Source organism: Panthera pardus, unplaced genomic scaffold (assembly GCF_024362965.1).
Source record: "Panthera pardus isolate Hobbes unplaced genomic scaffold, ASM2436296v1 HiC_scaffold_12, whole genome shotgun sequence".
Taxonomy (NCBI): Eukaryota; Metazoa; Chordata; class Mammalia; order Carnivora; family Felidae; genus Panthera; species Panthera pardus.
The window spans coordinates 42,165,222-42,192,351 of NW_026526677.1; the positions used below are offsets into that span (position 1 = coordinate 42,165,222).

At 44.8% G+C, this 27,130-nt stretch overlaps 1 protein-coding gene and 1 non-coding gene across 12 annotated transcripts in view; one reads left to right on the forward strand and one right to left on the reverse strand.

Annotated features, from left to right (window-relative positions):
* Positions 1 to 6,782: 6,782 nt before the first annotated feature.
* Positions 6,783 to 6,888, reverse strand: LOC128776277 (U6 spliceosomal RNA). Its single transcript, XR_008421364.1, has one exon. It is a non-coding gene; the product is annotated as a U6 spliceosomal RNA (small nuclear RNA).
* A 7,754-nt stretch (positions 6,889 to 14,642) lies between these two features.
* The window catches only part of PLEKHA7 (pleckstrin homology domain containing A7), a 220,662-nt gene continuing 208,174 nt past the window's right edge, over positions 14,643 to 27,130 (forward strand). For 4 of the 11 annotated variants that reach the window (XM_053899937.1, XM_053899936.1, XM_053899930.1 and 1 more), the window contains exons 1-3: positions 14,648 to 14,805; positions 14,928 to 15,004; positions 15,099 to 15,156. In XM_053899937.1, the coding sequence (XP_053755912.1) occupies positions 14,720 to 14,805; positions 14,928 to 15,004; positions 15,099 to 15,156 (221 nt within the window). In that variant the 5' untranslated portion in view covers positions 14,648 to 14,719. Of the gene's footprint in view, positions 14,806 to 14,927; positions 15,005 to 15,098; positions 15,157 to 27,130 lie in introns of all 11 variants that reach the window. The other 7 variants (XR_008421189.1, XM_053899929.1, XM_053899931.1 and 4 more) reach the window with 5 other exon arrangements.

The following is a 27,130-nucleotide window of genomic DNA, read 5'->3' on the forward strand; positions in this document are numbered from 1 at the left end:
CCTGGTTCCTGGCCCAGTACCCTTTCCCCTCTGTTCCTGCTCTAGATGTGAGCAGAAACGGTATCTAGGTGAGATTGTTTAAATCTTTTTCATGTCTCTATTTTCTGATGTTTCTGACGGAGTATAAATTGCCTTTGGCACAAGATAAAACACAAAGAGTAAAAGAAAGAATAAAAAAATTCTAGCAAAGACATTTCACCTTAAGTACCCGCAGCCCCCACCCCTCTACCACACACACACATACAGACGGGGTAGAACTACTGCCCTCCCATACAGCACTGCTTCTGTTAAGACAGTGGCCTTTAGGAACATTCTGGCTCAGACTTTCGATCACACACATCCCAGCTCTGAGCCAGAGGTCCAGGAAAAGCCAGCATATTCTGGGTACACATTCCCTGGGGCGTACCCACCCAAGATGGAGTAGATGCCAATTGGGGAGAAGCAGGCCCTAAAGAAGAGGGACGTGAGCCCCAAGAAGGCCCAGCAGAGGGCAGCAGGGAGCTGGCTCACAGATTCCTATGAATTTCCCACCCTTCTAAGAATATCACTGGGGGGCTGGAGGCTCCATGGAGGAGAATTTAGGTTCTGAGGGAAAGGAGCGGGAAAGCTAGTTTAGGTTTGTGTATGGGGATGGCCTGTGTAAGCCTGGAGAGACAGGAATTAAGACAAAATTGGCAGAGGTGAGGTTGGGGATGAAAAGCTCTGTGCAGGCTGGGAGGGACTGTGTCTTAGAACTGTGCTTAGAATACAATATGCATGAAAGTAAAATTTGTTAATCAAATGCACAAATGGAGATACTGTTGGGTGGGGGCAGGGAGGGAAGGAAAGGGATGGGAAATTTTTTTTTTTAAAGGGATCTTAGTATGTTCTTAGTTTTTTTTTTTTTTTTAAATGTGTTACTTATTTTTTGAAAGAGAGCATGCAAGCAGGGCAGGGGCAGAGAGAGAGGGACAGAGGATCCAAAGCAGGCTCTGCGCTGACAGCAGTGAACCCGATGTGGGACTTGAACTGCAAGATCATGACCTGAGCCGAAGTCTGACCCTCAACCAACTGAGCCATGGCAAATGAGTGGAAGACAAAAAAGAAAGGAATTTGTACTTGTTGATTACCTATTTGTTGGGAAACATGCCAACAAAAAGCTCTTTATTTTACTTTTTTAATTGTATTTTTTTAATGCTTATTCATTTTTGAGAGACAGAGTGCAAGTGGGAAGGGGGGAGACACAGAACCTGAAGCAGGCTCCAGGCTCTGAGCTGTCAGCACAGAGCCTGACACAGGGCTCAAACTCACAAGCTCACGGATCATGACCTGAACCGAAGTTGGACACTCAACTGACTGAGCCACCCAGTAAAAAGGTGCCCCACTAAAAAGCTCTTTAAATTCATGACCTCTTTTTTTCAAGTTAGTTTTTAAATTGAAAAATAGTACAGTAAAACCTTGGTAGTTCATTCCGGAAACATGCTTGTAATCCAAGCACTTGTATATCAAAGCAAATTTCAAGAACCACTGGCTCAGTTGTGATCATATGACATTTAGCGTCATATACTACTCGTATTGCAAGACATCGCTTGTTTATCAAGTTAGAATTTTATTAGAAATGTTTGCTGTTCTTGTGGAACACTCTCAGAACACCTTACTTGCAATCCAAGGTTTTACTGTACTGTCTTATTACAAAATAAAACAAAAATTAAAAAATAAGTCTCCCTCTCATACCAGACCCTCAAAACTTTCTCAGAGGCTAATAGTGTCTGTTTGTTGGTTTGTTTGTTGGTTTGTTTGTGCATATCTTTGTAGAATTGTATATGCATTTCCTTTGAGGATTAACTGCTTCCTGCTGCATCTCTCTGAACCTCCGGGCTGAAATTAGAGTGGCATTTCTCAAAGTGTGGTGTGGGACCACCTTCAACAGAATCACCTGGTGGGGATATCACTTATTAAAATGCAGAATTTGAGGCTTCACATAGACCGCCATAATCAGGGTAAGGGGATCCCTGATTTTAACTGCTGTGGGCGTTTCCTTTTTTTTTCTTTCTTTTTTTATGTTTATTTTTGAGAGAGAGAGAGAGAGAGAGAGAGAGAGAGAGAGAGAGAGAGAGCGCGTGCGCACAAGTGGGGTAGGGACAGAGAGGGAGGGAGACACAGAATCCGAAGCAGGCTCCAAGCTCTGAGCTGTCAACACAGAGCCTGACCGGGGGCTTGAACTCATGAATTGTGAGATCATGACCTGAGCCAGTCAGATGCTGAACTTTAACAGACTGAGCCACCCAGGTGCCCCTAATTCCTTTTTTTTTTTTTTTTTTAATGCTTATTTACTTTTAAGAGAGAGAGGGAGAGAGAGACAAAGTGCAAGCGGCGGAGGGACAGAGAGAGAGGGAGACACAGAATCTGAAGCAGGCTTCAGGCTCTGAGCTGTCAGCACAGAGCCTGATGCACGACCGAACTCACTGACCATGATCATGACTTGAGCTGAAGCTGGATGCTTAACTGACTGAGCCAAAAATTTTTTTTTCTCTTTCTTCCTTCCTTTCTCTTTCTTTTCTTCCTTCCTTCCTTCCTTTCTTTCTTTTTCTTTCTTTCTTTCTTTCTTTCTTTCTTTCTTTCTTTCTTTCTTTCTTTCTTTCAGCCCTCTGGTCTTTCTTCCTCTTCATACAAGGACACCAGTTCTAATGGATTAGGGCCTTAACCTATGACCTCATTTAATATTAATTACTTCTTTAAAGGGCTGATCTCTAAATAGTCACATTAGGGATTAGGCTTTCAATATACAAATTTTGGGGGTACATAATTCAGTCCATAGGATCTCTTATTCCTATCCTCCCCCACCCCCAATTTGATAGCTTCCTCCTCAAGGCATGTCTCTCCCATTTATTCAGGTTTTATAAACCTTAGTAATGTATAAGGGATTTCTCTGTATTAAACTTTCACATTTCTCATTAGTTTATTGCTAAATATTTTAATATTTAATATTTGTTTTTTTTAACTTTTCTACCCCACCTTTTTATTTGGAAAATGTTCCAATCTATAGAAAAGTTGCAAGATACACAATGAGTATCCATATTTCTAGATTCACCAATTGTTAACCTAAACTGTTTTCCTAAACTGTTATCTTCAGGCTCCTGCGATGCTGCCCTAGCTGCTCCAGAGCAGCTCTGTTCTTCTGGCATTTATAGGACACACTTCTCCCACATCCTGAGAATTCTTGAGGGAAGGGACCATGGTGTGTGCTCCATTGCAGCTCTAGGAGTTTATACTGTCTACTGCCAGTAGATGTTCAGTAAATGAGAGAAGTGGCATGCCCAGGATGCACAGCTTAGTGAGGGCCAGCACCTGGAGTCACCTGCAGGTCTGACACCTCCAGAGTCCATGCTCTTCCATCATGCCACACTGTCTCCTTGAGAGTAATGCAAAGTTTTTACAGGAATATAGTGCATTATTAGTTACCTGGAAGCTAAAAATTTGGGGGCATTGTTTGGTTGACTGAATCACATTTTGATTCATCTTTGAGCATGAACTATTTTGCATTTAAGATGTTGGCTTAGTGCCACGTACATCAGCAGAGCTATCTAGTATAAGCTAAAGTCCTTTATTAGGGCTGATTAAGGGAAAGAGCCTCTGGACAAAAGCCCCTTTTATCATAGGTGGTAGTGATTTGTCCAAGGATAAATCAATTGGAAATGGAGGGCCTTGGACAGGTGTCAAAAGGTGTTTTCCAGTCTAGGCTATGTTATGTACCGAGTCACACAATCTTAGGCAACCTACTTGCCTCCTTGGGTGGGCCTCAGTGTCTTCCTCTAAAAATGGGGATAAAAATGCTTGCCCCGCCCACCTCCTAGAGATGCTGTGATCAGAAAGAGAAGACAGCACACAAACCTCTGTGTTTTAAATCCATCATAAATTCCATCCACTCAGAACCAGCTCAAATATTAGTAACTGTGCTCCAAGAATCATGTAAAACTTTAAAAAAAGAATCAATTACTGTACTTTGTTTTTATAAACTGAAAATTCTGCCACCATCACACCATAGGCTGGGAAAAATTCACATCTTGTTTTGATCAATCACAGGAGGTATCCATCCAGAATGGAACCAGCACCACATCTGTGCTCTCAGATTCAAATGTTACTTCTTAGCCTGTCAAGTACCTTTCTTAATTGTATGAAATGATAAACGTGAAAAAGGATTCTTCAGAGCTTGATAGCCCGAAGTCAATAGTGGTGGTTATTAACCTTGGGAGTACATTAGAATCACCTAGGGAGAATCAAGATCATACCAATACTACCAACACCAATTGTATTTCTTAGGGTACAGCCCAGCCTTTTTTGTTTTTAAAGCTCACAAGTAATTTTAATGGGCAGTAAGGTCTTTAGGTACATGAAAGTGTGAAATGAAAAAGCTCTAACAGTGCTGTCCAACCGAAATATAATGTGAGCCACAAAGGTGAGCAAATATATGTAACGTAAAATTTTGTAGTAACTACTATTTTAATATATTTTACATGACGCAATACATCCAAAATATTATTTCAACATGTAATGAACACAACTGTGAATGAGATATTTTACATATTTTATACTAAATCTTCAAAATCTGCTGTGCTTTTTATATTTAGAACACATAGCAATTCAGACAATACAGACTAGCCATAATTCATGGGGCCAATGTACTGCTTTGAGGAGTACAGAACTAGAATATATAACATAAATATTTTGGCTTATAATTCATTGGGTGATATTACTAGTAATTGCAAGAATTTCTAAATCTTACCAAGACCCTTAGAATGCAGGCATTGCTTTTATTTATTTATTTGTTTTACATTTACATGTTTAAATTTGAAATAAAATTGTTATAACACTATTTTTCAGTAAAGCTTTTCAGTTTTGATCATATAGGTTTTACACATATATGTTTTGCATATGTTTTTTCATTAGGTTTATTCCTAAATTGTTTATATATTTGCTACTACTATAAAGGAGAAGAGTTCAGTGACTGCTTATCAAAGTATTGATTTTGTGATATTATCTTGGTCCTGAATTCCCATATTAATTCTAAGAGTTTGAGGTTGTTTTCCACATTTAAAAGATCATTCCATTATTGTCTACCAATAAGATAGTTTTATTTCCTTCCCAATACTTAAATCTTTCACTTCTGTTTTGGATCTTATTATATTGGCAAAAACTTATTCTTATTAAAAAACTTTCTTTAACATTTATTTGAGAGAGAGAGAGAGAGTGTAAGCAGGGGCGGGGCAGAGAGAGAGGGAGACACAAAATCCAAAGCAGGCTTCAGGCTCTGAGCTGTCAGCACGGGGCCTGACATGAGGCTCAAACTCACGAACCATGAGATCATGACCTGAGCCCAAGTTGGACACTTAACCAACTGAGCCACCCAGGTGCCCCTGCAAAAACTTCTAAAACAGCATTAAATAATAGCATCACTATAGGTATGCTTGTGTTTTGTTTTTTTTTTTTAGTTTTCTTATTTTATTATTTTTTAAATGTTTATTTATTTATTTTGACAGAGAGCATGTGTGTGTGCACAAATGGGGGCGTAGGGCAGAGAGAGGAGAGAGAGAGAATCCCAAGCAGGCTCTGGTCTGAAAACCCCTGACTCAGGGCTCAATCTCATGAACCTGATATCATGACTTGAGTGGAAATCAAGAGTCCAAGCTTAACAGACTGAGCCACCCAGGCGCCCCTTTTCTTATTTTAATGAGAATGTCTTTAAATGTTTTATTGTTGAAGAATGTTTCTATATACCTGAGAGAGAGAGACTCTCAAAAGAAACATTTGGTTATTTGTAGTTTTCTAATACTTTTTAAAAATTTCTTATTTTGAGATAATTATAGATTCACAGAATTTTGCAAAGACAGTAGAGAGGTATCTGTTTACTTTTCACCCAGTTCCCCGATGGTGACATCTTATGTAACTACAGGACAATAGCAAAAGCAGAAAACTGACATTGGTACAATGTGTGTGTCTACTTCTATAGTCATTTGATCCACTTGTGTAGCCACCATTGCAAGCAAGATACAGAACTGTTTCTTCACTACAAAGACCTTCCCCATGTCATTCCTTTATGGTCATCTTTCCCCTCTCCAGCACCATCCCTAACCCCTGGCAACCACTGATCAGTTCTCCATCTCTCTATTTTTGTTTGTTTGTTTATGTTTTTATTTTATTTTTGAGAGAGAGAGAGAGAGAGCATAAGCGGGTAAGGGGCAGAGAGAGAGGGAGGCACAGAACCTGAAGCAGGCTCCAGGCTCTGAGCTGTCAGCACAGAGCCTGATGTGGGGCTTGAACTCATGGTTGGTGAGATCATGACCTGAGCCAAAGTCGGAGGCTTAACTGGTTGAGTCACCCAGGCGCCCTTCTCTGTATTTTTTTATTTTGAAAATGTGGTAGTATCAAATAATATGTAACCTTTTCAAATTGGCTCTTTCAGCATATTGCCTGGAGGTCCATTCACGTTGTTGTATCAATAGTTTGTTCCTTTTTATTACCAGGTAGTATTCCATAGTACAGATGTACCAACTTTTGTTTTGTGTTGTTTTTTATTTTTTATTTACTTATTTATTTTAAATGTTTATTTTTGAGACAGAGAGAGACAGAGCATGAATGGGGGAGGGTCAGAGAGAGAGGAAGACACAGAATCCGAAGCAGGCTCCAGGCTCTGAGCTGTTAGCACAGAGCACGACGCGGGGCTCGAACTCACAGACCGCGAGATCATGATCTGAGCCGAAGTCAGACGCTTAACTTAGCCACCCAGGCGCCCCTTGTGTTGTTTTTTAAATATGGAAGACTTTATGAATTTGCAAGCCTCCTTGTGCAGGGACCATGTTAATCTTCACTGTATTGTTCCCATTTTAGTATATGTGCTGCCGAAGTGAGCACTGTACCACAGTTTTTTAAACCATTCACCTATTATAGAACATTTTGTTTCCAGTTTTTGTCTATTACAAAAACCTGCTCTGACCAATCATGCAGAAGCTTTTACAAAGATATATGGTTCATTTCTCTGAGATAAATGTCCAGGAATAGGATTGCTGGGTCATACTGGTAACCATGTATGGTTGCCATGCTGGTTAAGTGAATGTTTATTTTTTAAAGAAATTCCCAAATTATTTTCCAGGATGAAATTTCTCTGCATATTCACTAGCATTTGATATTGTCACTGTTTTTAATTTTAGATTCTAACATAATTTTTTAAATAGTGATGGTTTTATCAAATACATCTTTTGGCATTTATTGAAATAATTTCATGGTATTTCTTATTGGTTTTCTTGATGAATTATATTATTTTACCCTTAAATATACATATATTTTTTTCCCTTCAATGTTGCATTTTACTTTTGGCGGGGGTAGAGAATAGGAGAAGGAAGAAGAGGGGGAAACAGGGTCTCACTGGAATCTCCAAAGTGTATGAGACTGGTAATATAAAGATGGGAGGAGATGGCCAGGCAGATTGGATGGGAGGCCTCAAGATTCTTTTTTCTACTGATTTCTATACTCTAATGAAAATGATATGACATATATGTAAATGCCTAAAACATGGTATTTGGTAAATGTCAGTTGCTTTTCCTAGCAGAGTTCTCCACAGGCTAGGTTGTACCTAGATGTCATCATCCTTCTCCATCCAGGGAAAGAAGCTCACCTAGAAAACCAGGTCACTAAAAGTACAGTAGTTCGGATGATGCATTTGGCTAGTGGGCTCAGGTCAGGGTCTCACTGTCACCCCATCCTCCCCACTCCACTCTGCCAGGGATGGGCTGAGAGTAGTTTCCCAAAAGGCTTCCCTGGGGCCTTGTCAGCTTTTCCCCAGAAGATTCCAAGTGGAGGGCTGTGGGTTGCAACTCTCCAGTGTATAGTCCTCTCCTTCACTTGTACAGAGAGAAGCAGACACATGTGCTGATTTTGCTGGCTGTCTTCAGGATCTCAACAGCCTTGCTGAGCTCAATATCTTAGAAATCCACATCATTCACAGCTAGGGTTTGGTCTCTTTTCTGAAGTCCTGTTCAGTGTGCATCAAGGTCAGGAGTCATCTTGAAAAGAAGTCACCTAGCTGGGAGGCCCTTCCTCTTTGGATGTTAAGTCCCAGCTGAGCTCCAGGGGGCTTTGTCAGTGGGAGGACTGGGGCAGAAACTGTGTCTCAGCTCATCGCTGTAGTGTGTATGGTGTACCATCTTCTGAGGAGGAATTCATGCTGGGGGATTCTCACAGGCATGTAGGAAAACCGCCAGGTAGTCATCATAAAGAATCTGGCTGTCCATCTCCAAAGCCCCATCAGCCACTTCAAGCTCTGCTCACTGCCAATTCTACGTATATGTTTTAAATGGTAAAAATATCAAACAGTACAAAAAGGGACACAAGAAAAAGTAAGTCTCTTCCCATTGCTATCACTGAAACAATCACCTTACCTGTTCTTGTGTTTTCATCTAGGGACTATACATATTTGTATTTATATATTAGTTTTATTTAGATAAAGTTGACAGAGTAAGTTTAACAAGTATAACGTGTTGATTTCATACTTAGGTATTGTGAAATGATTACTACAGTAGTATTAGTGAACAGCTCTATCACCTTACATAATTACTTTTTTGTGGTGAGAACATTTAAGATCTAGTCTCTTAGCAGCTTTCAAGTATATAATACAGAATTGTTAACTATAACCACCATGCTGTATATTAGATCCCCACAACTTAAAACTGGATGTTTGTACCCTTTGATAAACACCTCCCCGTATCCCCCACCCTCTGGCATTTAGCATTCTACTCTGTTTCTATGAGTTATGAGTTTATATTCTGCATATAAGTGATATCACACAGTATTTATTTTTCTCTGACTTATTTCACTTAGCATAATGCCCTCAGGGTATATCCTTGTTGTCATAAGTGGCAGGATTTCCTTCTCCTGCATGACTAAATATTATTCTTATTTGTATGAGATATATATATATATATATATATATATATATATATAATATACATTATTCTTATTTGTAGGAGATATATATATGTATATATACACATATATGTATATATATACATATGTACACAGACATACATATACATACACACATATACATATGTATATACATATACATGTATATATGTGTGTATATATATGTATATATCTCATATATCACTATATATGAGAATATATATATATTCTCATATAGATATAGATACCTGTATCTATAGATATCTCAAAACTTCTTTATTCACTCATCTATTGATGTGTTTTCTTGCTACTAATTAGTATCCTTTCATTTCAGTTTAAAGGACTCCTTTCAGCATTTCTTATAAGACAGGTCTAGCAGTGATAGACTTCCTTAGCTTTTGTTTTTCTGGAAAATTCTTTATTTCTTCTTCATTTCTGAAGGATAACTTTGCCAAATAGAGTATTCTTGGTTGGCAGGTTTTTTTCTTTTAGCAGTTTGAATATATCATCTCATTCTCTCTGAGGCTGTGAGGTTTCTGCTGAGATTCTGACTGCCTTATGGGGGAGGTTCCTTGTATGTTATAAGCTTCTTTTCTCTTCCTGCTTTTAAGATTCCTTTTTTAACTTTGATTTTTGACAATTTTATTATAATATGTCTTGGAGAGGATCTCTTTGAGTTCATTTGGTGACCTATGAGCTTCTTGAACTTGGATATCCAAATCTTTCACCAGATTTGGGCAGTTCTTAGCTATTATTTCTTTTCTATTTTTTTAAGTTTATTTATTTATTTTGAGAAAGAGAGCACAGGCACAGGAGAGAGAGGGAGAAAGAGAGAATCCCAAGCAGGCTCTGTGCTATCAGTGAAGAGCCCAACTCAGGGCTTGAACTCACGGGCCATGAGATCATGACCTAAGCCAAAATCAAGAGGCAAACACTTAACCAACTGAGCCACCCAGGCGCCCCAGCCATTATTTCTTTAAATAACCTTTCTTCTCCCTTCTCACTCTGGAACTCCAGAATTCATAAATTATTTCTTTTGATGGTTTGCCATAATTCATGTAGGCTATCTTCACTCCTTTTCATCTTTTTTATTTTGTTCTCCTCTGACTACATAATTTCAAAGTTCCTATCTTCTAACAGATTCTCTCTTCTCAATCCATCCTGCCGTTGATGTGTCTATTGCAGTTTTCATTTCATTCATTGTATTCTCCAGCTCTAGAATTTTTTGTTTGGTTCTTTTTTGTGATTTCTATCTCTTTGTTAAACTTCTCATTTTGTTCATGTACTGTTTTCTTGATTTCATCAAATTGCCTTTCTGTGTTTTCCTGTAGCTCACTGAGTTTCCCTAAAACAGGTATTTCAAATTATCTGTTGGGTAAATTGCAGGTCTCCATGTTGGGACTGAAAGATGATTGTGACTGATGATTGAGACTGAAAGACCCCCATGTCGAGACTGGTTACTGAAAGATGATTGTGATCCATGTTTCACATTCCTTGAAGTTTTATATTGCTCTCTCCATCTTTGAAAGAGCACTCACCTCCTCTAGTCTTTAATAGCTGCCTTTCCAATGCATCTAAACTTGTGTTTTTCCTCCAGCTGTACGCTAGAACTTCTTTGCTGGAAACCTGGACTTCTACAATAAGACGCTCTCAGCCATAAGTGATTGTATAAGATGCTGTTTTCCAGGGGATCCTGGACTGTGGCTGAGAGGGGAGGGAGTTGATTCATGGGCCACTGCAGGGTCCACACTGGGACCAACGTATGTACGCCTATTTCCCAATGCAACATGTGGATGAGACTTTTCCCAGGTCCACTGGCCTATGGTGCTGGATCCCACAGCTCCCACAAGAGCACTTTTGTCCATGGATAGATGCTAAATTATTGTTGTTGGGGGGTGGGGCACAAACAAGGGATATCTTATTCAACCATGATGCTCCCTATATATTAATAGTAGTATACCATATACTCAGTTCTGCATCTTGTGTTCCCCTTAATGTCTTGGAGACCATTCTATATCAGTACATAACATCTAGCTCATTCTTTTTAACAGCTGTATAGCATCCCATTGTAAGAGTATAATATAATTAAAAAAATTTTTTTTAACTTTTATTTTATTTTTGAGAGACAGAGAGAGACCATGAGCAGAGGAGGGGCAGAGAGAGGGAGACACAGAATCCGAAGCAGGCTCCAGGCTCTGAGCTGTCAGCACAGAGTCTGATGCGGGGCTCAAACCCACAAACCCTGAGATCATGACCAGAGCCAAAGTCGGACGCTCAACTGACTGAGCCATCCAGGCACCCCAAGTATGACATAATTTATCTATTCTTTTGTATTTAAATTGAGGCATAATTGACACATGACATTGTATTAGTTTCATGTATACAACAGAATGATTCAATATCTGTATATGTTGCAAAATACCACCATGATGTCTAGTTAACATCCATCACCACATGAACCTGTTCTTTTTTGATAGACATTTAGGTTGCATCCAGTCTTTTGTAACTATTGACACTGCTGCAGTGAATACTCTGGTACACAGGTCTTTATGTCTCTGTGTGAGCACTAATGTAAGATAAATTTCTAGCAGCGGAATTGCTAGGTCAAGAGATATATGCATTTAAAATGTAATAGCTGGGGCGCCTGGGTGGCTCAGTCGGTTGAGCGTCCGACTTCAGCTCAGGTCACGATCTCACGGTTCATGAGTTCGAGCCCCGCGTCAGGCTCTGGGCTGATGGCTCAGAGCCTGGAGCCTGCTTCCGATTCTGTGTCTCCCTCTCTCTCTGTCCCTCCCCCATTCATGCTCTGTCTCTCTCTGTCTCAAAAATAAATAAACATTAAAAACAAAACAAAACAAATTAAAAAAAAATAAATTGTAATAGCTGTCGCCAAATTGCCTTCAAAGAGACAACCATTTTGTAGTCCCACCAACAATGAATACGAATGTCTTTCTCTACAATGCACATTTTTGCCAACCTGTTATCTAAAAAAAATACTATCTTGGGGTGCCTGGGTGTCTCAGTTGGTTAAACGTCCAGCTCTTGATTTTGGCTCAGGTCATGATTTCATGGTTTGTGAGACTGAGCCCTGCGTCGGGCTCTGTGCTGTCAGCACAAAGCCTGCTTAGGATTCTCTCTCTCTGACCCTCCCCCACTCATTGTCTCCCCCCCCCATAAGTAAACATTAAAAAAAATAGTATCTCAATTTAATTTAATTTAATTTAATTTTTTTATTTAATATATGAAATTTATTGTCAAATTGGTTTTCATACAACACCCAGTGCTCATCCCAAAAGGTACCCTCCTCAATACCCATCACCCACCCTCCCCTCCCTCCCACCCCCCATCAACCCTCAGTTTGTTCTCAGTTTTTAACAGTCTCTTATGCTTTCTCAATTTAATTTTAATCTGCATTTCTCCTATTACGAGATGTTTGAGTATCTTTCATTTGTTTAAAAGACACTTGTATTACTTTTCTGTGAACTGTGTTCGTATCTTTTGCCTATTTCGTTATTATCTTAAATTAACATTTAAGAATAAAAACACAACTGGGGTACCTGAGTGACTGAAGTGTCTGACTCTTGACCTTGGCTCAATGATCTTGCATTTTGTGAGTTCGAGTCCTGCATCAGACTCTGCGCTGATGGTGTGGAGCCTGCTTGGGATTGTGTCTCTCCTTCTCTGCCCCTCACCTGTTTGTGCTCTATCTCAAAATAAATAAATAAACTTAAAAAGAAAAGAATAAAAACACAACTTTCTTATTGTCATTTGCTCAAGCACCTCCTCAAAGGCAAGAGGTCCTTTCAGACAGGTGTTTAGTGTTCTCCACAATCACACCAACCCTTTCTTTCTTTCGAGATTTTGAAACAATTTTATTTATTTAAGCATTTTCTAAATTTTTTTTAACGTTTATTCATTTTTGAGACAGAGAGAGACAGAGCATGAATGGGGGAAGGTCAGAGAGAGAGGGAGACACAGAATCTGAAACAGGCTCCAGGCTCTGAGCTGTCAGCACAGAGCCCGATGCGGGGCTTGAACTCACAGACCGTGAGATCATGACCTGAGCCGAAGTCGGACGCCCAACCGACTGAGCCACCCAGGCGCCCCATATTTAAGCATTTTCTATACTCATCGTGGGGCTCAAACCCATGACCCTGAGGTCAAGAGCCACACATTTCACAGACTGAGCCAGCTAGGTGTCCCCCTGCCCCCACCCACCCCCCACTTCCTCCTTGTAACTCATACCAACCTCCTTCCCCAATACCACTGTTTGTCTCAAGGAAGGGAACCTTTATGGTCTCTTCAACATCCCATACCCTTCCCATGAGCCTGTGTTTGCTCTCCCATCCTTCTCCTCTGGGGTGCTCTCTTCTCAGTCAAACCTGAGCAGTCCTTCTGGGCCCAACTGATTTTCACCTGTCTGGGGTGCTTTTCTGAATAACAGTGCCCATACTACCTACAGTTTCCTCTTTCCACTAACTACAGCCTATGCCGCTTGAAGGTTCGGCTTGACATCTCCCAGAGCCCAGCTTCCTTTCTGTTCATGCTCAGCATACAGGGGTGTCAGTGCGGAAAGGGTTGTATGCACTTTTTCAGCATTTATTGAATGCACACAGGAGCCAGGCACTGTTCCAAGCACTGGGAATATGGCAGTATATGGGACAGAGCAAGGTCCCTCTTATCATGCAGCAGACATTTTAGTGTGTGTGTGGGGGGGGGGGAGGGGCTGATATACAACATACAAGGCAATAAACACACACACATGCATAAGAATATCAATTAAGTGCACACAAGTAATGGGATGGTGAAGGGAGGAGAAGGGCCTCTTTTGGACAAAGGGGTCAGGGGACGGATCCCCCAGGAGCTGAGTTCCCAGCATAGGCCTGACTATGAGAAGGCTGCAGCCATGTAAAGAACTTCCCAGAGCCCCCACTAAAGGCCCGGACTGTAGGGTCTGCTCTTCTAAAGACAGACAGATGCAGCCAGGTCCACAGCGTCTCTTTCTGTCACTTGACAGGAATTAAAAGCAGAAGAAGCCTACAATCCCGGTAACTTCAGGGCTGTGTGAGTGTGTGAGGTGTGTGAGGAGAGAACCTGCCCTCTCCTGCTTCATATCCCAGCTGAAAACTTGGGAAAATGAAATCACGCTTGACCTGGCATTAATAGAGCACCTGCTGGGGGCCAGGGGCCAATTACTCTACACCATAGAAACTTCATAGAATCTACCCAACGATCTCTTGTGGTACTTACTATTGACTTTATTTTACAGAGAAAGGAACACACCGAGGCTCGGAATATGGATGGAACCTGTTTAGGTTTGCATGGTTCAGAAAGAACTCCAGAAGTTCCTGGAGGCACATTTGTCGTGGAAGTCGGGTGGGGCTTACTGGAGCGTTCGGGGTGCACCTAGTTTCCGGAGTTTGCCCGAGGCGCCCCAACAGCGGCCCTCGGCCCCGCCCGGGTCTCGGGGCCTCAGGGCCTCAGGGGCCAAGGGGCGCGCGGCGGGCGCGCCCGGGCCGGCCGGCGGGGGGCGGGGAAGGCGCGGGGACAAAGGCCGCGGCCACCGCGCTCGGGTCGGCCGGTGCGGCGAACTCCCGCGGCCGCGCCGTAACTGGGGACTGCCCGGACGTCGCCGCGCGCCGCGATGGAGCGCCCCGGGTCGCCGCCCGGGCCCGCGCAGGCCGAGCCCGCCGGCCCGCCGCCCGCGCCGCCCCCTCCCCCGCCTCCGCCCCCGCCCCCTCTCCCCCGCCCCGCGGCGGCCGCGGCGGCTCCGCGCTCGGCGAACATGGCGGCGGCGGCGGTCGGGCGGGACACTTTACCTGAGCACTGGTCCTACGGCGTGTGCCGGGACGGCCGCGTCTTCTTCATCAAGTGCGGCGCGGGCAAGCGGGCACGCGGGCACGCGGGCGGGGGCGCGGGCCGGGAGGGGTGCGGGGCCGGGCGGGCGCCCCCAGAGCGGCGGCGGCGCTAACAGGTGCACCTCTCTCCCGCAGTGACGAGCTCCGCCGCACGACCTGGCTGCACCCGCGCACCGGGGAGCCCGTCAACTCGGGCCACATGATCCGCTCAGGTAGGCGCGGGGCAGGCGGGGTGGGGGGCGGCACTCGGGGGGCGCGCGCCCGGGCGGCCCAAGTTTGACCTGACTCTTTTTGGCATTTCCGCAGACCTGCCCCGCGGCTGGGAGGAGGGCTTCACGGAGGAGGGCGCCAGCTACTTCATCGAGTGAGTGACCGGGGCGCCGCGCTGGGCTCGCACCTGTGCAGCGGGGCCCGACCGGTTCCCGCCGCGCGCCCCCGCCTCCCGCCTCCCGCCTCCCGCGCGGGTCCCGGGCGAGTTGGCGCGCACAGCGCCGCGGCCGCTCTCTTGTGGGGTTTTGTGTGCTGGAGTTGTGTGGCGGGCACGGGGAGGGGGTCGGTGGGGTCCGTATCTCCGCGGGGGGCCGGAATCCGGCCGGCAGAGGAGGCGGGGGCCGCAAACTACCCGCTGGTCCTGTAGTTGGGAGGGATTCGGGCCCGGGTGTGAGGGCCCGGACACGCCTCCCCGCTGGGGTCTCGGGCCGCACGGAGCCGGGAGGTGCCCCACCAGGGTGGGGGGTTGCGCCTGGGGTCCGAGTACTGGGGTCTGGGGAGTGGGGAGTAGAGAGGGAGGGGAGCGGGGAGTAGAGAGGACGCTTTGGTTTCGACCTCGTTCTCTGGGACGGTGGCGGAGAGTCGGAACCTCGGCCCCCTCCCCATCCTGAGCGCGGGCCTGCAGGGGAGGGGTGAGCGTGGGGAGGGAACCCATCGGCCAATAATATTCCTCGAGCACTGTGCGTCTCTGAAAGCCGGTGCTCCACAGGGACAGTCACTCTTGTCTCCGCTAGTCAAGCGGTAGCTGTTCCGAAAAAGCCCGCGAGCGTTGTGCCACTAGCCAGGTTACCCTAGACCTGGGTCTGTAGAGATGAAATCCGGGGAGCCGTAAGCCAGGGCGCGGTGCAGCTGCGAGCACCAGTGTGGCCCTTACTTTCCCACTCTGGGCGTGTACCTGTGTTGCCCCGTTTCTCTGTAACCGTCTGTGTGCTCGCCAGTCAGCTCCATGAGGTCAGGAGCAGCTTTTGATCCTTTGCCCAGTGCCTGGCACAGAGTAGGCACTCGGTAAATCTTTGTTTACTGAATGAATTAACTAGCCAAGGTCTGGACGGTGGTCTGACTCTTACTTTTGGGGGCCTGTGAGTCAGAATTCTTTTCTTCAACTGGGAACACTGCTAGTCGGTAGCGGAGCAGCATAGTCGAAGCTAAGATGGTCACAGAAAATCCCGGATCCTCCTATCCTGGTTTGGGCTCTTGCAGGATGTTTGAAATTCTGATGGATGAGATTTATACAAGTGAACACTGGGACTGGCTGGGGTCCTGCTGTCCTGCCTCACCTCTGTGTTTGAGAGAGAAGTTGAGGAGCTGGCTGGAACCTTAGAACCTCCCAGTTAGTGGGCCTGTGTGGCTCATACTGCATTTTATTGATCTTTATTAGATTTCTCCTTGTGTGTTCCTCATTGTTCTAGGCATTGGAAGTGCAGAAATGAATGAGGCAGACAAGATCTGGATGCTCATGGAGCTTGAAGTCTAGTGGGAAGAGGGAGCAGACAATAAGGAAAAAAAAACTAAACAAAAAAACTAAACAACTCCTCCCCCCTCCCCCAAACAAGAATAATGTCAGTGGTAACTACTGTGCAGAAAATGAAAATAACATCATGTGATATCAAGTGACTGGGTGGTATGGTTGGATTGAGAGATCAGTGCTGTTTCTGAATAGGTGACATTTAAGGTAAAATTTGGATGACAGGAAAGAGCCATCCTTGTGTTGATGAGGTGGCAAAGCATTTCCAGAAGAGAACAGCCAATTCTGTTTTTTTTTTTTAAATTGTTTTTAACGTTTATTTGTTTTTGAGAGACAGAGACAGACAGCACGAGCAGGGGAGGGGCAGAGAGAGAGGGAGACACAGAATATGAAGCAGGCTTCAGGCTGTGAGCTGTCAGCACAGAGCCTGATGTGAGGCTTGAACCCACAAACCGTGAGATCATGACCTGAGCTGAAGTTGGACGCTTAACCAACTGAGCCACCCAGGCGCCCCATAGAACAGTCAGTTCTATTAAAGTAAGGGCTGTAAAGCTTCAAGTTCAAGTTCGAAGAGTGGAGAGGCCAGTGTGGCTGGAATGTGGTGAACAAAGGAGAAAGTAGCAACAGAAGAGGTTACAGATAGGAAAGAGCTAAATGGTGTAGAGCCAGAGGAAGGGGCTTTAAACTTTATTTTAAGCCCAGCGAGAAATTATTGGAGGGTTTGAAGCAGGGGAGCAATGTGATTTGATTTGCATTTTTAGAAAGACCATTCTACCTGCTGTAGAGTGGACTGTATGTAGGTGGGCAACTGGTAGGGGCAGGATAGTAGTAGCAGGCTGTTGCTGTAGTCCAGGCAAGAGTTAATGATGATTTGAATGAGGGTGTAGTACTGGAGAGAAAGAGAAGTAGTCAGATTCAGACTTGATGATTTGGATGCAGTCTGTGAGAGAAAGAGAAAAGTCAAAGATGACTCCCAGAGGCTTAAGTACCTGAGTGGATGGTACTCATATCATTGAGATGGGAGGGCTGTGGGGAGGAGTGTTTGGAGTGGAGGAGAGCATGAGATCTTGTTTTGACATTTGAGATATGAATATGTCAACTAGTCAGATGCTCAGGAGAGAGAGGATTGAAGAGCTATATTTAAGTATTATAGCTGGTATTCAAGGCCACAAGATTAACTGAACTCACCTTGAATGAGAGTGTAGACAGAAAAGATGACCTAAGCCTTGGGACATAGCAGCATTTAGAGGTTGGGAAAAGAGGTGGATCCAGCAAAGGAAACAGAAAACCCAGTAGAATGAGTGGGTCACAGAAGCTTGAAGGACAATATTTGACTGGAGTAGGTGGAAGAGAAAACAGGGGTATGGAAGTGGAGTCCATAAGTATAGGTGAATCTTTCAGGCAGTTTGGTTATGAAGTGGGGTTGAGACATTAGCTGAGGATTAGAGGGGTTGTAGGTTTGAGGTGGGGGGGGGTCTGTTTTTTTAGTGAGAGATGATAGAGCATGTTGTGTTTTTCTGGGAATGATCCAGGAGAGAGGGAGAAGTGGATGATGTAGGAAAGAGATGGGACAGTTGCTGGAGCAGTGTTTCTGAGGGGATGAATGGGAAGGGATCCAGAGCTTAAGTCTCACTGGTCCCAGCTGGGAATAGGGCCTTTCACCCATTTTACGGGAGGAAGGACTGTCCATGCCAGAGCCCATGCTGGGAGGTTGATAGGTTCAGTGAGGGGAGAGGTAGGTGTTCCTGTCTGATGGTATCTGTCTTTTCCATGGAGTACTAGGCTAAGTCTTGAGTTGGGGGACTTGAGGGCTGGGTAGGACTCTATCAGCCGTTACCACAGCCTCCCGACCTTCATCTCTTCTGCTGACTCTTCTGTGGTAACTCTGTGAAGTTCCCAGTGATTATCCTATAGCAAGTCCTGGCTCCCCACCCCAAGGGTCCTCCCAGGCCTAGGGGAAAGCAGTGTCTGTCTGGTCCCCTACCTTCAAAGGCCAGCCATATGGGAGGCTGGGACACTGTGGCAGCTGACTGTATTTCCTATCTCCTTTTGAGACAACTTCTTGAGAGAGATTTAAGGGATTGGGAGTGATTGTTTTCCTTTTCCTCACATAAAAAATGCTTTGCTTTAGTCAGTCAGCTTTCTTAGATTTGCCACGATCACTTCTGAATGCTCTTTTTTTTTTTTGTATCCTTGTCTAATATGGCTCAGTGAGAGGGAGCATTGGAACAGCTGGGTTTCCACCCCCCCCCCCCCCCCACAATGGATCCTTGGTCTGGAAAGTTGTGTGAGGTTTTCAGGATCCACCAGTTGCTCCTGATATTTAGCAGATGTTTGATACCCTCCAGAGTACATTGCTTCTTCTTTTTAAAAATCGTTTCTTTAATCCAGGTTCTTTAGCCCTGCTGTACATGAGAAAATCCAGAGTATTTTATTTTAAAGTAATCTCTACCCAATGTGGGGCTCGAACGCAGGACCCTGAGATTCAGAGCCTCATGCTTTACCAACTGAGCCAGTCAGGCACCCCCACAGTACATTTCTTATTTTTTTAAAAAAAATTTAATGTTTATTATTCATTTTTGAGAGAGAGAGAGTAGGAGAGAGGGAGACACAATCCAAAACAGGCTCCAGGCTCCGAGCTGTCAGCATAGAGTCCGACACGGGGCTCGAGCCCATGAACCGTGAGATCATGACCTGAGCCAAAGTCAGATGCTTAACTGACTGAGCCACCCAGGTGCCCCCACAGAACATTTCTTAAGCCATAAAAACTTGAGCTAAGGCAGAACATTTTGGTTTTGATTTCTGCACTTTGGGTTCACTTTTGGATTAGAGGCAAAACATAAGAGGAATCTACTCCTGGTTCCCCCAGTTCTAGACTTGGTGATGCTACTATCCTTTTTAAGAAGGCTTCTTGTTCTCTAAAACTTTTCTACTTTCCCATGGGTCTCTCATCCAGGTAGCAAGATATAATATTAATGGAGATAATAGTGTCATTAACAGCAACAGCAACAATAGTAGTAGCAATTATGTAATAGCCTCTTCTTTTCAAGTCTGAAAAATTCCAAGAACTGTTTTATAACTATTATGTGATTAAATTTCACAACAATTTGTTGAGGTAGGAGCTATTACTAGTCCCAGTTTACTGATGTGGAAACTCATAGTAATCTTGGCATTCCAAAAGCAAAGGGCAGGTGGTTTTTTTCTGGTACCTTTTCTTACTTGATGCCTGTAGCAGCAGAAGAGCAGAGATTATCCTGTTCTTCAGATGATGAAACTCAGGTCCATGAGGGTTCAGTGATTTGGCTGGAGTGCTTAGACCTGGGACCAAAAGTAGGTCTTCAGTCTCTAATAACCACAGCAGTGGTGGTAGCTCTGACCCCAGGTCACAGGTGAGAGCCACCACTGATACTTGAAGGAGCCTGTGCCAGGTGCCATTGCTCTAAGTCAGGCTGTTCAAGGCTCACAGGGCCAGAGTTCTTCTTTGCTTTTACTGAGGATTGAGGTACCTGAGAAAGGCAGCAGCTCTTGGTTTCCTGAGCTGATTGGTAGTGGTGCAAGTGTCTGATTAGTAAGCAATGGAAGACATTAATTATTAATTAGTAAAAGCAGTTTGGCAGGCACAGCCTTTTCAAACGTGAGACCCCAGAGAGTAAAGTTCTAGAACAGGCCTTGAATGCAAGAATGTTACACTGGGCTGGTCTTTGGGGGTTTTGTGGCACCCTGTGGGTTGGCTTCTCCTTACAGCAGTCTTTGAATAGGTCCTGAGTTGATAAAGAGAATGAATGGCAGAGAGGAGGGGTCTTGGCGACCCTGCCTGTGCCAAGATTGCTCCTTGAAGGCTGGTATCCTGTTCTGCATCTCTCAGACTTTGGTACCGAGCCCAGCTCTGGGCTCTGAGTAGGCACTTGGTATTTATTGAAGCAGTAATGTTTTGAGGGACTCAGTGAGTTTAGTAAATATTCCAGGTCTTGCAAAACTCCTTGTTGGGGAAGAGATCAGGGGTTTGGGGGGGGGACTGGGCAAGGTAAAAGATGCGAAGCAGCCCAGAACTATATCTGTTACATCTGGTGCTTGGATCCCAGGCTTCTCGGATGTAGATGCTTGTTGTCAAGAACAGTGCTTGTAGGATCTGGCCTCCTCTGGCTTCTTCACTTCTAACCTCATGCTCTGCATCTGGAGAGTGGGATATCTGTTGGTGTTCCCTTGCTGGTTGTCTCCCTCCCTGGTTGCCAGGCCCTGGTGTCCTCTTCTAGCTTTAGGTTCCTCAGTTTTAGTTTTGGAGCTTTGCAGGGCCAGCCTATGTAGGTGCCATTCTCCTTGTGGGTGCCCATGCCCAAGTGAGACCGGTGAGGCTAATGGGAAAAACATTTCTGAGGCTTGAAGCAAGACCGACTTTCCCCTCCCCAGCCCTTTGGACTGCAGCAGGTCCTGGCTGCATGATTTGCAGGACTCCGTGCAAAATGAAAGTGCAGGGTCACTTGTTCAAAAAGCCAGAAAAAGGTGCCTTTAAATGTATTAAAGTATAAAACTTTTTCCTTTCTTCTGTAGTTTTCCCCTCAACTTGTCATGGAATTTTTTATTGGCTATTCAATGTCATACTAAGTAAAAACAAATAATAAAAATTTAAATTATTATCATGACTCTCAGGTTTATCTCTATATTGTGGAATACCATGTTTTGAATGCAAATATGAGGGTAATGACCTTGTACACTGAGCCACCACCACCATGCCCGCTCTGACCCACCACAGGGCAAGAGTGCTGGTGGTCAGGCTCTCCTGGACAGGAATGAGGAGCAGGACGGCTGGGTGGGGCTTGGGGCTCTAGGTGGCTGGGAATTAAGAACATGTCCCAGGGAGGCAGGGAGTGGGGATCAGGCCTGAGCCAAGGCCTTAAGCTAAACTCCTTCGGAAGAGTTATTCTTCTAGAGATAATGCTAAATATCTAGAGTGTGTTTTTGTATTCGGCAAACCCATTTTCTCTGAAATTTAAAAAAAAATTAATATTTTTGAGAGAGAGAGAGAGAGAGCGAGCATGAGCAGGGAAGGACAGCAAGGGAGGGAGACACAGAATCCGAAGTAGGCTCCAGGCTCCGAGCTGTCAGCACAGAGCCTGATGGTTCAAATTCACAAACCGTGAAATCATGACCTGAGCTGAAGTTGAGACACTTAACCTTAACCGACTGAGCCACCCAGCCGCCCCTTCTCTGAAAGTTAGAGAGGAGTTGGGGAATGAAGGCTGAACCAGGGATGACAGAATATCAGCCCACCCTCAGTGGGCTGTAAGGCACCAGGTATAGAAGGCCCTTTGGAAAAGTCTGTGAATACTGGAAGGGCCAGGCAGCTGCCCTCTTGAGATTTAATTATGCCATCATGCAAGGGACAGTTTTCAAGGCCCCTCTGGGAAGAAGTCTATCTTGTCTGCCACATTTTTCTCCCCAGACAAATGTTGGACTTCATGTTAATAAAATTTGTCTTATACAGTGCCAACCTGTTGGTTCATTTATATGCCATCTTTCTCATTTGTCATCTTTCTCATCGCTGGGAACAGTAGTCCCAGAAACTTTATTTCAAACCAGAAAGCAACAATCGTGTAAAGAATTTCTGTGAAACTGCAGCATACATCTACTTAAACTGGAAATTCTGAAGCCTCTTGTTGAAAGTTAAGAAAAGGCTCTCCCAGCTTGGCAAGTTTTGGCATAACCCCACACTTTACGTTTCGTTTCCTGGTTATTTTATCAAGAGTGAAAACTGGCGCAGGGATTGAAACGTTAGGTCCTGTGTATAAGGAACAACGGTGGTGTTGTGCAGAAAGCAGAAGGAAGGATTAAGAGCTGTGATTTGTATCACGCTCTCAAAACCATCCCAGAAAAGATCTGGGAAAACCTCTTTAAGAAAAACAGTTGCAAGTTGCTTCTTTATTAAGGCTCTTTACCCTTGGGAGGGATGTGTTTCAGAGAAAGGACAGGGGTGGATGGTGGGAGAGGTGCTACTCCGGATTTACAGTGCTGTGTGTGTGAAGAGGGTGGGTGTAGGTTTCAGGTGCATTGATATAACTTTGTCCATTCTCTCGATATTTATGGGAGTAAACTGTGGGCTTCTTAAAATAGGGCTTCAGAAAAAGGAGCCTCTTTGAGAAAGCACATCACAATGTGGATTATTTTGTGATTTAATGAGGTGTTGGCTCCCGTTTTCCTGTCTCTTCAGAAGAGAGCATGGGTTTGAATCTCTCTGCTCAGTAAACTGGCATGGTGTCTTGCATAAGTATTGGCAGAGGGAGAAACGTGGAGGAATATGGTTTTATTTGCCTTTTGTTTTTAAGTGGCTGTCGAAACATTTGTTTCAATTTTCTGAAACGAGAAGTGTTTTGGGTTAATGTTTCATTGTTTACAGAGTGCTTCATGAATGTTATCTGGTTGGAGGCTCACAATTATTGCATTTTTTTCATGCAGAAAAGTGGGCTCAGAGGGGTAAAATGACTTCCTAAAGCTGCATGCTGTGTTAGGTCAGCCTTTTCAGGGTTCAGAGAAGAGGTGGACAATTCGTTGTCTCAGACAAGGGCTTCTCAGATTTTTCAACCACAGACAAATGACAGAAGAGGATGAAGTCCAACTTGCCTGGGAGATTGGATGGTAGTAAACGTCCTCAAAATGTGGGTACTATCCAAAACTCCATGTAGACTTTACCCTCAATTTAACTTACTATAAAATTCCTTCCTGTATTTTCTGTTAAGATCAAGATGCATCATGTTTGTCGTATGGCTTTGTGGTTTCCTAAACAGAAACATATACTCTTGGGTACACCAATTCCCCTGTTCAGTCTTAAGGGACAGGGAAGTGTAGGGAGACTGCTCATTGGTCTTCCAGTCTCTCTGAGTGATGCGTCTCCGAAGAGGAATGTACAGGCCCCAAGGAAGACAACATCAGCAGCTGTTGTGATCTCAGGTCGTCTTTTGCCTGAACTGAGTTGTGCCAGACCACCCCTCTGTCTCCCATCTAGCCTACTCCCGGTCACCTGGATGCTGGCCAGGTTTTCCTGGAAGCCAAAGCATAGCACAACTTAATCATGAAGAAAAATGTATAGGGGTTGTATATGTGGTGGGAGTGTGTTTAAAGAGGCAGTGGGTACGTGCATGGGCAGGTGCATGGGCTCCAGATTCCCAGATTCTAATTCCAGTCCCACCAGTTACAGCTCCCTGTCCTTGGTAAGTTACCTACTCCTTTCAAGCCTTTTCTCCTCACCAATGAAATAGGGATAAATGTGGGGATTGCATGAATTAATTGATGTAAATGGTTTTGCAAGTGCCTGGCACCTAGTAAATGCCCAATAAATGTGAGCCCCTCTTTGTACATGTACACAGCTATGAGGTAGGGTAGAAATGTGCATTCTAAGTACTAATTACATTCAGCTGCTGATGGAGAAATCTGGTGTCCTCAAACTGGGGTTGCCTGGGTCAGGATCATGCAAACTATAGGACTCAACTCAGAACTTGGACTAATAAAAACTGCATAACCATTATGGTTATTAAAAGGTTGTCTTCATTTTTGGGAAATACTGAAGTATTTGCTCTTAAGTGGCTGAGAAAAAACTGTGTGTGTGTGTGTGTGTGTGTGTGTGTGTGTGTGTGTGTGTTGAGGGGAGTGGATGATAGAACAAATGGCACAACATGTTAACAATGGGTGAGACTGGGTGAGGGGTATGTGGAGGTTCCTTGTGCTATTCTTGCAACTCTAAGTTTAAAATGATTTCCAAATTCAAAGTTAGTTAAAAACAACAACACTACGTAACCTTGACCATCAGGGCTATGCAGTCCCAAGGCCACAGGTACCTTGTCCAGGCTGCAGGGACCTGGAAACCAAGAGCCCAGGGTAATGAGGTGTGAAAATGCTCCTGGGTTGGCTGTTTCCTGGGCATTTAGAAGGCTGCACAGATGTCTGCTCCTTAATCTGGGTGACCACCTGGCTATCGGCTCTGACTGCTGAAAGACAGACTTATTGTCTGATGCTGCCTGGCCCACAGATGTCAACAGTAATAATCTTCATGGTGCTCTATAGTTGAAAAATATATACATTCCTTTTAGAAGCAGTTATTTTTATTGTCCTCATTTTACAGATCAAGTAGTGGAGACTGGGGGAGGGACAGGAGTTCAAAGATCTTCCTGATGCCAGAGCATCAGTAGGGGAGCTGGGACTTGAACCATAGTCATCTTGGCTCCAAGTTTGTGTGCTGTTTCTACCATGGTGTCTTCTGACCCCCATAGCCACTCGCTCTGTACTGAATCCTCCTGTAGAGTTATCCCCCCCAAATTGGTCATCTGTACCTTCCCCGATAACCCAAAGGCAGAATTCCTCTTGGGCCTCCTTCAGAAAGTCCCCTGCAGGGTAGATGAGTGATCAGTGGGTTGGATGGTCCCAAGGCAGGGCCAGTGGGCAGGTCCCTTAGTGCTCTGGGAGAGCAGACTCTTACCCCCCACCCTCCCCAGATGTCAGCTGACCACAGCTTAGGGGCTGATGAGCCTCTTAAGCCTTCTTAGAGCCAGGCTGTCTCTTTCAGGTTCTGCCAGAAGAGTGTTTCCAGCGTCACAGTCAGCGTTCTCAGGGTTTCTCAGGGGCTTTTTCTGCCAAGGCAGAGCCCTCACCCTCTTGAGGTCTGACAGCTTGGAGTTAGCATGCAGTCTCTTCCAGGGCTGCTGGCTGCCTCTTGTGCTTCCCTGGAACAGTCTGCAGTGCAGGTGGGGTGCAGTGTGCTCGGGGATAGAGGGGACAGAGGGCCCTTTCAAGGCCTCTACCCAGGTACCTGGCTGCACAGCCTCCGGCATTCTCTCCCTGTGGGTGAAGGGGGAGGTGAGACAGTCTCCTTCCTAGCAGCAGTGGAGCCAGAGCAATGTTGTACATCAGTGCAGTAACCTTTGCAATAATCATATCCTCTTCAGTTGCAAACTGAGTTGTCTGTGCATGTCCACAGATGGAACCAGTGGGCCACCTTGAGGGGTGGTGAGCACCTTACTAGAGGAGCCGTTTAATCAGACTCGATGGCTTTTGGTCCAGGATTCATCAGTTGAGTCACCAGACTCTGATGAGCCATCTCCTGTTTGCCAGTCTCCACACTGGGTGCTGTGGAGAAAAATAGATGTCATCTCTGCCCTCCAGGAGTGCCCAGTCCAGGAGCAGGGGAGGGACCTTGGACAATTTCAGTATGGGTGACTGGGGCTGGGGTCCCTGAGGACAGGGCCCTGGGGAGATTCAGAGGTTGAGTATGAGGAAGGCCAGGTAGCAGTGGGCAGTCCAAGGCAAGAGAGGCCAGTGGAAGAAATTGGAAAGAGCTAGGGGGTGGGGGTGAAGGTGACGTATGTGTGTGCCTGTCTGCATCTTGAAGAGCCTGGTGCTAAGTTGAGGCATAGGGACTGGTCCTAGATAACACCCTTCACTAGTAGCTTGGCTTCAGCAGAGTGGAGTAATTGGAGATATTGTCCTAGGGGTTCCCCCAAATCCTGTTGCCATGTCAGGGGTTATCCAACATGAATTCTGGAGTCTGCATACCAGGGTTGAAATCTTGCCTCTGCTGCCAGCTTGGACAGATCACTTAAACCTCTCTGTGTCTTCAGATGTTTCTTCATCTATAGAATGGGATACAGCTGTACTGTTGACTTAGTGCCTGGCAAGCCACATGTGCTGTGTAAGAATTAACTATTATTCTTACTCCTAGAAAGGAAGCCCCTTCCCGTGGTGAAGTGTGACACAGTCAGCAGAGGAACTATAACTTGTTCTCTTTGGAGAAATTTCCTAAGATCAGACTAGCAGGAGGGAGAATTGTATTTCCTTGTTGAGACTTGTCTTTAAAAGGAAGCTGGGCACTAAATGGTGCTAAATATCAAAGAAATGATTCTTCATCTTTGAAGCACTGTGTGGCTGTGTCCAACCAGAGAGAAAATGAATAGGTTTCTCGTACTTATGATCAGCACATTTTCCAAATGGCAGTTTTGATATACTACCCTTTCATCCCCCACCCCCACCCCCTGGTGAGAGGGTTCCCAGATGTTAGTATTTCTGTTTGCATTGCCTGGTAGGGCATCTAGCTCTTTTTTTTTTTTTTTTAATTTTTTTTTTTTTAGGTAATAACCCTGGTTCTCTACTAGAGCATTTGATGAAGGAGTAGTGAGGGTAGACATGAAGTAGAAACTGTTCTAGAATGCTGAGTCAGAACTTTGGGGTGGGGGGACTGGAAATCAGCATCATTACAATTTCCATGGGGATTCTATGGACACTGAAAATGAAAACGCCTCAGAGCTTCAGCTTCCCCACAATGATGATATTGTACAATAATGATAATGCTGCTTTCCTTAGCATGATTGGGAATTTATTGAGAATCTAATGTGATGGCCTGTCTGCAGCTCTTGCAGCACATGGTAGGTGCTCAGGTTGTGAGCCCTTTCATTTACTGGAGGCCCTCTGTTGGAACTGATTGGATGAAGCTGGGGGAAGGACCTTGAGAAGGTGTCGGTAGGTACTGCTGTCTGTTAGTGCCCACGCTCTTGCCCAGAGTAGGTCCCTGGCCCCTGGTGGGCCTCTGGTTTCCTCCATGGAGGTTGGGAATGTGCTGCTCTTC